Source organism: Rhinoraja longicauda, chromosome 11 (assembly GCF_053455715.1).
Source record: "Rhinoraja longicauda isolate Sanriku21f chromosome 11, sRhiLon1.1, whole genome shotgun sequence".
Taxonomy (NCBI): domain Eukaryota; kingdom Metazoa; phylum Chordata; class Chondrichthyes; order Rajiformes; family Arhynchobatidae; genus Rhinoraja; species Rhinoraja longicauda.
This window is the reverse complement of record NC_135963.1, coordinates 27,845,493-27,859,018: the sequence shown is the minus strand read 5'-3', so window position 1 is coordinate 27,859,018 and position 13,526 is coordinate 27,845,493. Positions and strand designations below refer to the sequence as shown.

At 43.3% G+C, this 13,526-nt stretch overlaps 1 protein-coding gene across 1 annotated transcript in view; it reads right to left on the bottom strand.

The window, feature by feature from the left end:
• The window catches only part of agbl4 (AGBL carboxypeptidase 4), a 318,402-nt gene that overhangs the window by 293,757 nt on the left and 11,119 nt on the right, over positions 1-13,526 (bottom strand). The window contains exon 2 of the mRNA XM_078408101.1: positions 4,903-5,025. Within this exon, the coding sequence (XP_078264227.1) occupies positions 4,903-5,025 (123 nt within the window). The remainder of the gene's footprint in view (positions 1-4,902; positions 5,026-13,526) is intronic.

Genomic DNA, 13,526 nt, shown 5'->3' with positions numbered 1-13,526 from the left:
TGTCTTTTTCTCTGGCAGGCCTGGAGAGATCCAGAAGGAAAAACAAATTGAGGGCAGTAGTGAGTTTGACAGCCACTGTTAATGTGCAACCACCAAGATGCCAGGCCCTGAAGGGAGCAGGCCTTTTTATTAGCTGCAGAATTTCTGCCACTATTTGACAGAAGGAACTTAGCTTACCAAAATATTGTTGTTACAACATTTCAAGAAAACACAACCTTTCCTAGTAAACCAGTGAGACAGTTAATGCCTCCGTCCAGCTGCATCCACTTGTGTTTTCCAGCTCAGACTTCTCAATACAAAACTGGTCTGGCCATTTTTTCTGCTAGCAGAGAAATATTAATCTTGTTCAAGCTTCATTCAAATGCAGCTAAACCAACATCCATCCTAACATGTTTCAGAAAGTAAATTATCAACAAAGTACTGTTAACAAACTCTTCTTTTCATTAGCAGTTAAGACAGTAGCCATAAATACTATTTAGACAGCATCTCCATTAATTCCAAACATCTCCTTTAATTGCAATTATGTGCTTGCCTTCCTTTTAGTGACGAGACAGGCAAGGCCCATGGATATGGCCAGAACCTAAACTGTATTGAAATATGGATCCAATTGTCTGATTAGCATATATGTAATGGGCACCCAGTGTTTTTTTCAGGGATTTGGACATGGTGTTAGTAAATTAGAGCCAGCTTCCTGATGTGCTCAAAGTGTTGCTAGATTTAATCATAGCGCGGTGATAGAGTCATACAGCATGGAAACAGCCCATCCGGCCCAATTTGCCCATGCCAACCACGATGCCCCATCTATGCAAGTCCCAACTGCCCATGTTTGACCCATACCCCACTATACCTTTCCTATCCATGTACCTGTCCAAATATCTTTTAAATTTTGCTATAGCATGGAGGTCAACTACCTCCTTTCCCACTCATTCCATATACAAACCATCCTGTGTGTGAAAATGTTGCCCCTCGGGTTCCTATTCAATCTTTCCCCTTTCACCTTAAACTTGTGTCTGGTTCTTCCACACTATCCCACACATTGATGCTATCAAAAACAAACCCCATTAACACCTTCCTTAGAAGACTGAGGAGATTGTATGTTGACAAATATTCTCTTGAAAATAGATGAATTTGACAAATATTCAAATATTCTCTTGAAAGTCTAAAAGGTGTACACTAACATATATACATAGACGTAGAAACAGAGAAAATATGTGCAGGAGTAGGCCATTCGGCCCTTCAAGCCAGCACTGCCATTCAATATGATCATGGCTGATCCATCCAAAATCAGTTAGCCGTTCCTGCTTTTTCCCCATATCCCTTGATTCTGTTAGCCCTAAGAGCTAAACCTAACTCTCTCTTGAAAACCTCCAGTGAATTGGCCTCCACTGCCTTCTGTGACAGAAAATGGCACAGATTTACAACCCTCAGTCCTAAATGGCCTTATTCATAAACTGTGACCCCTGGTTCTGGATTCCACCAACATGGGGAATATTTTTCCTGCATCTCGCCTGTCCAATCCCTTAATAATTTTATATGTTTCTATTTCCCTCTCATCCTTCTATAGTGAATACAAGCCCAGTCGACCCATTCTTTCCTCATATGTCAGTCCTGCCATCCCGGGAATTAACCTGGTGAACCTATGCTGCACTCCCTCAATAGCAAGAATGTCCTTCCTCAAATTAGGAGATCAAAACTGCACACAATACTCCAGGTGTGGTCTCCCCAGGACCCTGTACAACCTCCTTGCTCCTAAACTCAAATTCTCTCACAATGAAGGTCAACATGCCATTAGCTATATAACGACTGTATAGGCTGGTTGCATCATGGCCTGGTTTGGCAACTTGAATGCCCAGGGAGAAAGAAAACTGCAAAAAGTGGTGAACACTTCTAGCCTTGGCAAACAACCCATCAGGCACCATTCTCATGCATTTGTAGTTCTGGGAGATATCGGCTTTTTCTCTGGCAAGCCTAGAGAGATCCAGAAGGAAAACAAATTGAGGCCAGTAGTGAGTTTGACAGCCACTGTTAATGTGCAACAACCAAGACGCCAGGTCTTGAAGGGAGCAAGGAGGGGAGGGGAGGGGGGGGGCACTGTTTTTGTCTTTTCACTATTATTGTTTGTTTGTTTTTTTACCTATTGAACTTTTTGTTGTTGTTTATTATGGTGTTTACATGGTACCATGTTGTGCTGCTGCAAGTAAGATTTTAATTGTTCTGTTTTGGAACAAATGACAATAAAAAACTCTTGATTCCCCTACCCTGGGTAAAAGACTGTGCATTCACTCTATGTATTCTGTCAGGGTTTTATACAACTCTATAAGATCACCGCCAAGCCTCATGCACTTCAAAGAATAAAGTCAACCTCTCCCTATAGCTCAGGCCCTCATGGAATGGCAACATCCTCATAAAAATCTACTAGAACCAAAACTCATACTTTTTGGGGTTAAATTTCCTCATCATTTATTTTATTGAAAGTAAGTCAAAAATAGCATGTGGTATTTAGTGACAGAAGAATGACTGAAGTGTAAATATTATGAACAATTCTATTCATTAATTTTGTCATTGGCAACTAGAAATAAAATTCATTTGGCAAGCCAAAGGTCTACCAAGAATCATGTATAAAATATTTCAAACCTAAGAATTTGAACCCCTTCAAATTTTGTCTGCCAGATATGGAAACTATACTTTCCACAAATAGAAATATGTATAAATCACGCAAAGCCTTTCAGAAAGCCTTCGACAAGGTCCCACATAGGAGATTAGTGGGCAAAATTAGGGCACATGGTATTGGGGGTAGGGTACTGACATGGATAGAAAATTGGTTGACAGACAGAAAGCAAAGAGTGGGGATAAATGGGGCCCTTTCGGAATGGCAGGCAGTGACCAGTGGGGTACCGCAAGGTTCGGTGCTGGGACCCCAGCTATTTACAATATACATTAATGACTTAGACGAAGGGATTAAAAGTACCATTAGCAAATTTGCAGATGATACTAAGCTGGGGGGTAGTGTGAATTGTGAGGAAGATGCAATAAGGCTGCAGGGTGACTTGGACAGGTTGTGTGAGTGGGCGGATACATGGCAGATGCAGTTTAATGTAGATAAGTGTGAGGTTATTCACTTTGGAAGTAAGAATAGAAAGGCAGATTATTATCTGAATGGTGTCAAGTTAGGAGGAGGGGGAGTTCAACGAGATCTGGGTGTCCTAGTGCATCAGTCAATGAAAGGAAGCATGCAGGTACAGCAGGCAGTGAAGAAAGCCAATGGAATGTTGGCCTTCGTAACAAGAGGAGTTGAGTATAGGAGCAAAGAGGTCCTTCTACAGTTGTACCGGGCCCTGGTGAGACCGCACCTGGAGTATTGTGTGCAGTTTTGGTCTCCAAATTTGAGGAAGGATATTCTTGCTATGGAGGGCGTGCAGCGTAGGTTCACTAGGTTAATTCCCGGAATGGCGGGACTGTCGTATGTTGAAAGGCTGGAGCGATTGGGCTTGTATACACTGGAATTTAGAAGGATGAGGGGGGATCTTATTGAAACATATAAGATAATTAGGGGATTGGACACGTTAGAGGCAGGAAACATGTTCCCAATGTTGGGGGAGTCCAGAACAAGGGGCCACAGTTTAAGAATAAGGGGTAGGCCATTTAGAACGGAGATGAGGAAGAACTTTTTCAGTCAGAGAGTGGTGAAGGTGTGGAATTCTCTGCCTCAGAAGGCAGTGGAGGCCAGTTCGTTGGATGCTTTCAAGAGAGAGCTGGATAGAGCTCTTAAGGATAGCGGAGTGAGGGGGTATGGGGAGAAGGCAGGAACGGGGTACTGATTGAGAGTGATCAGCCATGATCGCATTGAATGGCGGTGCTGGCTCGAAGTGCTGAATGGCCTACTCCTGCACCTATTGTCTATTGTCTATTGTCTATTAAATGCAGCGGTTTAGGGCAGATGGGAGACGGCCAAGAATTCTATTTCTAGAAATGTAGAAAATGATTATAAATCTCCCACTATTTATGCAGCCTATCTATTAGGGTTCAAGTTTACAGGGTAATAGAGAGCCAAGAAGAAAGTGCTGTCAGTGCTTTACATTCAGAAATGTGCCAACCCGTTCTCCCTTCCAAAGGTCACCCCGGGACGTCAGGCCTGTGGGAGGGAGTGAATGCCTTGGAATGGGGACATACCAACAGCATGTGGGGAATCTATGCGGAGACAGGGATCATGACAACACTACCGGGGTACAAGGGATGTATAAGTTTAGTCCATACAGGCTTCCAGAATGGAAGAGGGAAGTATTGGATCCCAGGAGAATCTGCTGGTGGGAGCAGATTTTTTGAGTTGGAGTAGATACAGATTAGAGAACAAGAGTTGGGGAGGTGGGGTGTGTGTTACCTCTAGGAATTTGGGTGCTTTGGGGATATATTTAATACAAAGGGGAGACAATTTAAGTAACTATTTCATCTACTTATTCATTGCTGTAATAATAAAACTAGGTTGTCTTGTAAGTGTCCAGGGATAGGAGTCCTCGTATAATGTTATCCCAATTCCCATCCAACATTAGATTATCACAGTGTGGAGTACAAATTCTTGATTTTTTTTATCACAGAAACCTTAACTCTGATAGTGCTGGAAAATACTTGTGGGAATCTAAATACTATACCAGGCTTTTAAAGTTGCTAATGATTCGTTGATGAAACAAGTTATTTTCTTTGCTTAAAAAATTAGATTGTGACTTTTAGCAAGATGAATGGTTTACATTTTGTTTTATTTAACTTCATTCAAATTAACAAGTTTTATAATCAGTGTGTCAACATTTTGCAAGGGTCCATACTCCCTACAGATACCAGACACTGTTAGAACACAAATACAACATTGTACAAACAAACTATAGATTTGAAGACAAATTTTAGACTTACCACTTTCAAAACATGCATCAAATATTAAGTGTCCCTTCTTCGGAAGCCCACAGTAGCCAGTGGGAATGACAAGAAATTTACTGACATTCCCTACTACGGTATCTTCACCCCCATTTTCACTACCTGCAGAGGTGAAAAACCCTTCTATTAAAATACAAAAGGTATTTAACTAATTCTGCAGCATCTCAACATTTTTAGCTTGTAATTTTGTCATATGAAACAAAAGGTAGTTAATAGTCTTTAAACAACCCACTAAATGCCAACCAGAACTTTTAATTTCAGATTAATAAACATGATCAACAGAAAGATTTTCTTACTGGTTACATCATGTCAAATTGGCAAATTGATAATTAACTTGAAAAAATGCAATTATGCATTAAGTCACTTCTAAAAGTTATCCAAGCACTGTGCCAATGCCACTTGCCATTTTCAAATATATTAAAATTAGTTGTTATCAATGTCTTAATCATTTATATGCATTTCAGAGTTACCTCTATAAAATGAATGTGAAGAAATACTTCAAACCCACAACTCTTCTGCACAACATAATCCTGGCCCTATTATTGCACATATAAATACAACAATAGATGATGAAAGCACATCTATGCACACAGGGAAACAAGAATGTTAAGGCACAGTAAAGTAATTGGCTCACTTTACAATTGCATTATTAAAATAGCATACACTGTCCCTCCTCTCCTTTGATTTGAAAGCATGGGTTTTATAAGGAGTAGGCTGACAAGGTTCAAGTGTCCAACCACTTGAACTAATGGTTCAAGCTAATTGGACTTAGCTCTTACCAGGAATGGGATGCAGATTGGCCTCTCCTGATCAGTTAGCCAGTGATAGGGATCAGAGTGACATCCAAGGGTGAGAGCGCTGTCACAGCACATAAGCTTGATATCTTTTCTGGAGATGAAAGCAATGTCTCATGTAGCTTTTACAAGATCTTAAAGTCTTGCTTTCAACATTCCAGTACTCTCAATGATGAGTCTCATAGAGGAAAAAGCCTCTTTGTGGTAATCCATTTCTGTCGTTCACACTATTCAAAGAGGAGCAAGATGTCAGCTTTGTTATCCAGAAACAATCCATAACTTTTTATTTCGAATGGGATCAGGAAGTCAATTTTATAAAAGTTGAGAATGTCACAGCAAGTTCCTGCAGATCAGATGTTAACATACAAAAAATTAAAATTATTAGAATTAGGATGGTTGGCAGAACGTCAGTGGGCCAAAGGGTTCAGATTCCAAGATCCAGACTGTTGGCAAATATATAATGAACATGAGGGAGGCTCTTCCATTCACATCAATCAGTGGATTGTCAATGAGAATGTTTTAAGTTAAGTCAATACCAAAACATATTCACTCTGGGCCATTGGAAAACCAACAACTGTATATCCTAAATTCTATGTTTGTAGTGCCCACTGCATCCACTTCCATGATGTATATACAGTGTAATAGTGACTGTTTTGGTTATTTCCCCACTGCATCAACATTTGGTTACAATCACAAAAGAGTAGGCGTTGCATAATTTCATACTTAAAAATATGTTATGCGATCCTCAATTCCTAAGGCTGGGTCAGGAGGTCATCGGAATAGTAGAATTGTTATCTCAGATCATTAACACGCCAGCACTAGCAGTACTCAAGTGCAGTCTTCTTGTGTTGGAGGGAGCATGCAGGAGATAAGGGATAAGCCAGTTTGTTGGTTAGGGAGGTGAATGCGGATGGAATTGCACAGGGGGTGTAGTAGTGGGAGAACAATAAGCGGAAAGAAAATTCACCAGGCAATAGGGAATGGAAAAGAGATCAGAAAGACAGCATGTTCTGCCATCAGAATCTGGAGCAAGATTAGGAAGAGGATCTGTAGAGGGGTTTAATAAGGAGACAGAGACCAAGAAAATGAGAACTGGTTAGTGCTAACGGTGATAGGGATCACCGTGTTTGGAGGACATCAAGGGTTCAGAGATCACTGACTGAGGCAAAAGAGGCGAGGAGCTAATATATGGCTAGGTATTTTACTTATTCTGCTGGCTTCCACGTTGGCCCTGGATTTTTTAGATCATGTGGGGCCAATATTGCCAAATGGCAAGTATCATCAGGGAAAATGAAGTCCCAGTTTTCCTGCAATGCTCCAAAAAGTGTAAACATGGAAATTGTGTAGAGATCATAAATGATGGAAAGTATTAAGTTAAAATTCCTGAGTGGCATGATTCAAACCACAACTCTGGATTAAATCAATTTCAAACACATGGCCTATGTGATTCAAAAACAATTTGCTATGTGATTCAATTCTTGGGCAAATAAATGTAAATGAATGATTTGAGTTAATAACGAAATGTTCATATTGCTCCTAAGATAATATCACGTAGATCCCTCTGCTATGTGATTTTATCTGAGGTGTATTTTGAACACTACCTGCATAGCTACCTGTAAAGACCCTATATATTTTAAATTATGAGTAATGGCTATCTATTTAACCACTTAAAAAGGGATTTAGGTGGATGGTTGTTGCATCAACTCTTATTGGAACAGATCTCAGAAGTAGCTAGTTGACTCCATGCTGAAGTGGTGTCATGTAGAAAAATTTATAAACTTTTCATAGTCCAGATATTTTTGCTTAGAAAATGCAAAGCGAGTCAGTGTACTTTCTTTACAATTTTTCCTAAAATTGTCTGATTTGATTACCAGGTTCCTCAGATCTACTTTTTCCAATATATCTAATTTATTCAGATTATATTAGCATTGTAAATTGGAAGAATCCAAGCAAACATAAGAAATATTGTTAGCCTGATACCATTATATGACTCTACTCCACATCTCTGTAGTAGAAAAGGTCAAAAAGACCAGCTGCAACAAAACTCAAAACTAAGATGACCCGAGCAAAGACCTTACCGACGATGTTGAGGAGGGAGATGCCTCTGTTGCAGTCGCTTCTCTCGCCCTTGTTCTTGTAGAAGGTAATGATTGTGGCATCCCTCATGTCCTGCGGTACAGCTCCTTCTTGCCAGCACTGGCAGAGGACTTCATGCAAAGGAAGCAGTAAGGTAGTCTTGCAGTGCTTGATCAGGTCAGGGAGAACCCCTTCGCTGCCTGGGGCCTTGCCTGAGGCCAGGCTGTCAGTGGCCTTGCTGAGCTCTTCTACCGTCGGCTCTCCATCTAACTCATCCATAGTCGGCAGGCACTCGATGGCGTCAGGGGCTGAGGGGGACACAATGTTCTCTCTCGAGTGGAGGTCAGAGTAGTGTTCCACCCATCTCTCAAATCTGCTGGCATTTGTCTGTGATTACTTCCCCAGTGGAGGATTTGAGGGGGGCTGTCATGCTCTGGACTGGTCCTAGTGCCTTCTTAATGCCATCGTACATTCCCCTGATGTTCCCCGTTATGGCGGCCGTCTGGATGTCCTCACTAAACTGTGTCCAATACTCATTGGCACAACACCTGGCAGTCTGCTGAGCCTTGCTCCTGGCAGCCCTGAGGATCTGCAGGTTCTTCTCGTTGGCTGACCGCTTGTACTCGGCTAGGGCGGCGCGCTTGGCTTCGATGATGGGAGTCATCTCAGTCGATTTGGCCTCAAACCAATCGTGTGTCTTTGGAATCTTCTTCCCAAAGCTAGCCAAGGCTGTGCCGCAGTTGGTGGTGTCCCGCAGTTTCCCACTTCTGGTTTCCATGGTGTCCCGCAGTTTCCCACTTCTCTGTTGCAGAGTCTCCAGGACACGAGGTGCCAAGTTCTCTCTCAAAAGCCTCTGCAAACTGTTGCACGAGGTCTGGATGGGGCATCTTGCTGATATCGATGCGGGGTTTCCCCTGCTTCTTGGTATGATAGTTCACTGGAGTTTAGAAGGATGAGAGGGGATCTTATAGAAACATATAAAATTATAAAAGGACTGGACAAGCTAGATGCAGGAAAAAAGTTCCCAATGTTGAGTGAGTCCAGAACCACGGGCCACAGTCTTAGAATAAAGGGGAGGCCATTTAAAACTGAGGTGAGAAAAACCTTTTTCACCCAGAGAGTTGTGAATTTGTGGAATTCTCTGCCACAGAGGGCAGTGGAAGCCAAATCACTGGATGGATTTAAGAGAGTTAGATAGAGCTCTAGCGGCTAGTGGAATCAAGGGATATGGGGAGAAGGCAGGCACGGATTATTGATTGGGGACGATCAGCCATGATCACAATGAATGGCGGTGCTGGCTCAAAGGGCCGAATGGCCTCCTCCTGCACCTATTTTCTATGTAACCTCTTTGGTTGCAGCCTGATTTTGCAACACACCAGGGAGTGGTCTGCGTCGCAGTCCGCACTGTGGTAGGAGCGTGTGTGGAGAACGTTCTTGAGGGCAGCACATCTGACTAGGATCAGATCCAGTTGATGCCAATGCTTTAAGCGTGGATGCCTCCAGGATTCCTCGTGCTGGGGCTTGACTGTCTGGAAGTACGAGTTGGCAATGCACTGGTCATGGTAAGTGCACAGTTCGAGCAGTCGCTGTCCGTTCTCATTCATTTTGCCCACACCAAACTGCCCAAGGCAGGAAGACCACGATTCGTGGTCTGCGCCCACTCTGGCATTGAAGTCGCCCAAGAGAACAAGTTCTTCATTGCTGGGGATGCTGCTGATGATGGATGCGGATGCCCCTGTATATTGACAGCGGATGCCCCTGTATATTGCTTTCATTTACCTCACCAAGGCGTTTGACTTCGTCAGCAGAGATGGCCTATTCAAGGCTCTGCCAAAGATCGGCTGCCCACCAAAACTGCAGAGCATGATAGAATCCTTCCACATCAACACGAAGGGGACAGTGCAGTTCAATGGCAGTTTCTCGGAGCCGTTCGACATACGCAGTGGTGTCAAACAAGGCTGCGTCCTCGCTCCCACACTTTTTGGGATTTTCTTCGCTCTGCTCCTGAAACATGCCTTCGGCACCGCAATAGAGGGGATCTACCTGCGTACTAGATCAGACGGCAGGCTCTTCAACCTCACCTGCCTCCGAGCCAAGACAAAAGTACGTGAAGCTCTCATCAGAGACATGTTGTTCGCCGATGACCCAGCAGTTGTGTCCCACACCCAGCAGGAACTACAGTCATTGATAGACCGCTTCTGTCGGGCTTGCAAGGACTTTGGGCTGACCATCAGCCTGAAGAAGACGAACGTCCTGGGACAGGATACAGAGGCACCGCCTGTCATCACCATCGACGACTACGAACTTGATGCCGTCCATCAGTTCACATAGCTCGGCTCCACCATCACCAACAACCTCTCCTTGGACACAGAGATTAACAAGAGGATCGGGAAGGCAGCTACAACTCTCGCTAGCCTCACAACTCGAGTGTGGACCAATCCAAAGCTGACAGTGAAGACAAAGAGAGCAGTCTACAACGCCTGAGTCAACAGCACGCTGCTGTACAGCAGTGAGACATGGACTACATATGCCAGACTGGAGAGAAGACTCAACACCTTCCACCTGAGAAGCATCCGCCGTATCCTGGGTATATCCTGGCAAGACAGTGTCCAACGCCGAGATTCTTTCTCGCGCTGGCCTTCCGAGTATGTACACTCTACTCAGGCAGCACAGGTGGCTGGGCCATGTCCACCGCATAGAGGATGGCCATATTCCAAAAAACATCCTGTATGGAGAGCTAACATCTGGGAGGAGAATCATCGGCCGCCCCCAACTAGGTTACAAGGACGTTTGCAAGAGAGATTTGAAGGTGCTCGACATCGATGTGGAGTCCTGGGAGAGCCTTGCAGCTGACCATACGAGGTGGAGAGGTACTCTGAACCAACATCTCAAACGGGGGAAGAGAAACTGATGAACGCAGCGGCAGAAAAGCAGGCTCACAGAAAGGAGCGCAGCAACTTCAACAGACCAGAGTCCACACACAAATGTGACCTTTGTGATAGAGACTGTCACTCCCGCATTGGTCTCCTCAGCCACAAGCGATGCTGCTCTAGCCAAGGTGTGGAGCAAGCAGCCAACTAGGATGCATCATCCATGGTCAGCCATGACCGAGGGGCCCTAAGTAAGTAAGATTCCCAATACTAGGAATTTGCCTTGGTGCTTTGCTCGCAAGTAACAATACGACATACAGTAAACAATTAAGAATAAAACATTATAATTTATACATGTGAAGAATGAAATAAAATACCAGGGCAAAATGAGGCTACAGACTTTTGGTTGTTAAGTTAAGCTACTGCTTGTGGAAAAAAGGTGTTTTTATGTCTGGCTGTGGCGGCTTTGACAGTCCGGAGTCGCCTTCTAGAGGGAAGTGCTTCAAGGAGTTTGTGGCCAGGGTGAGAGGGGTCAGAGATGATCTCACCCACTCGTTTCCTGACCCTTGCAGTGTACAGTTCGTCAATGGGGGGGGTCGGGGGAGGGGAGGGGGAGCTCTCCTAAAGTCTACAATCAATTCTACTGTCTTAAGAGCATTGAACTCCAGGTTGTTGCGAAGGCACCAGGACACCGGCTGTGTCACTTCCTGTCTGTAGGCAGATTCCTCCCCAACCTGGATCAGTCCAATCAGGGTTGTGTTGTCCGCAAACTTGAGAAGCTTGACAGAGGAGTGCAGTCATTGGTGTAGAGAGAGTAAAGGAGAGGGGAGAGTACGCAGCCCTGTGGTGCTCCTATGCTGAGGGTCAACGGGTCTGAGATGTGCTTTCCCAGCCTCATATGCTGCTTCCTGTCTGTCAGGAAGTTGGTGATCCACTGGCAGAGGGTTCAGGCACAGTCAACTGAGAGAGTTTGGAGTGTAGTAGCTCTGGCACAGATCTGGCTAAAATCCACAAACAAAATCCTTGCATAGGTCCCCTGGTGGTCTAGGTGCTGGAGGATAAAGTGCAGGCCTAAGTTGATTGCGTCATCCACCGATCTATTGGCCCAGTATGTAAACTGCAGGGGGTTTGTGATATTTTTCAGCTGGGCCAGCACGTCTTTCAAGGGTCTTTGTGATTACAGAGGTCAGTGTGACAGGCCTGTAGTTATTAAGACCAGTAATCCTTGGCTTTTTGGGTACAGGAACAATAATGGAGACTTTGAAGCAGGCAGGGACAGTGCAGGTTTGCAGAGACTGGTTGAAAATGTCTGTGTAGACTGGTGCCAGTTGTTCGGCACAGAGCTTGAGGGTAGAGGGGGAAACATTGGAGAACTTAGTTCTCCTTGAACAGAACTAAGGCAGAAGTCATTAATTATTTTTTGCACAAATAAACATTTTGTGATTTACAGATTTCAGATCTCACAGAAGAAATCCATGACACAAATATACCTAATAAGTTCATCATTGACAAATTCAACTGAAGAGAAATTGAACTGAAAGATTAATCTTGCTTTTCTCTCCATAAATGCAGCCTGATCTGTTGAATACTTCTTATTTCTAGCAGCTACAGTATTTTGTTTTCATGCTATCATTGCTCGTTGCTTATGCTAACAACTCGTTCTAGAAATTGTAAGGCAATGTTTATTTAAAATTTAACTGTATTAAAGTTAAAATGCTGTAAATCTGAAATAAAAATAGAAAATGTGTTAAATGTGAGTCAGGCAGCATCTGTAAAGATAAAAACAGAATGAATGTTTAGGTCAATCAGAACGAGATTACAGTTTTTCCAGTGAAAAATATTGTATAGTACACTTAGGATGATTTAATTCTGAACACACCTATACTTTTATTTCAGGACAGTTCCCTTATTAACTATTATTCTTTAAAAAAATGTTCCCTGATGAGAATGAAATTTATATTAGTCAAAAGGGAATATAAATATACACTGGCACACAAATTGATGTATTACTGAGAAACGATCAATTATAAGGACATTTAAAGAAACTGTGCAGCCAGTCATTCGTTTTAAAACAAAATGCACCACCACCAATCACATTACAAGCTAAACAGAGGCTGCTGGCGGACTGAAGGTACACGGACATGAGAAATGTACTGGTATGCAACTAAAATGCAGCAAAACATCTTCTCACTCTTAGTGGCATTCGTACCTTCATCACATCAGTGGACCAAACTGTAAACAAACCGAATTTCCACACATTCTTGGATCTACATTGCTTGTCATTTCTTTAATTGGAATATTTCTTGCATACAGAAGTAACATTTGAATACGTTCTCGAATATTTTCCCCCAAATTAAAACACGGTAAGAACTGATGTTGTGCTAACAAACGAATTTAAAAGCGCTGCGGTAGTCAAACGAAATTTATCCGACACAGTTGTTGAATTATTTGACAGGGTGTTGTTTCCAAGAGTTCAAGGGGAAAGCACCTGAATACAAATTAAATTAATTAATAGGTCAATATAAGCAAATTTACACACCAGAATCATTTCTCCTGTCCGCCATTTCAATCTCAGAATTCCCAGATTTATCCATTACAACGCTGAGCTGGTTACCCCAGTGACTGGCTGACTGAGAGCAAGGAAGACAGAGAGCCAGAAGTGAGCAAAGGTTGGGGATCGGGGAGGAATTACTTAGTGCGTGGGCCCCAAACAAAGCTCCAAGCATTCGGCAGCTTGGCAAGGGGCGCAAAGCACATCGAACAGGCGACCGTTAACATTCATTCACTCGCGAGCTCGCGCCTGGGACTGAGCTCAGCGAGAGGTGCGCTCACGCCCAGGGCCACACGGGTGCAGGCCGACAAT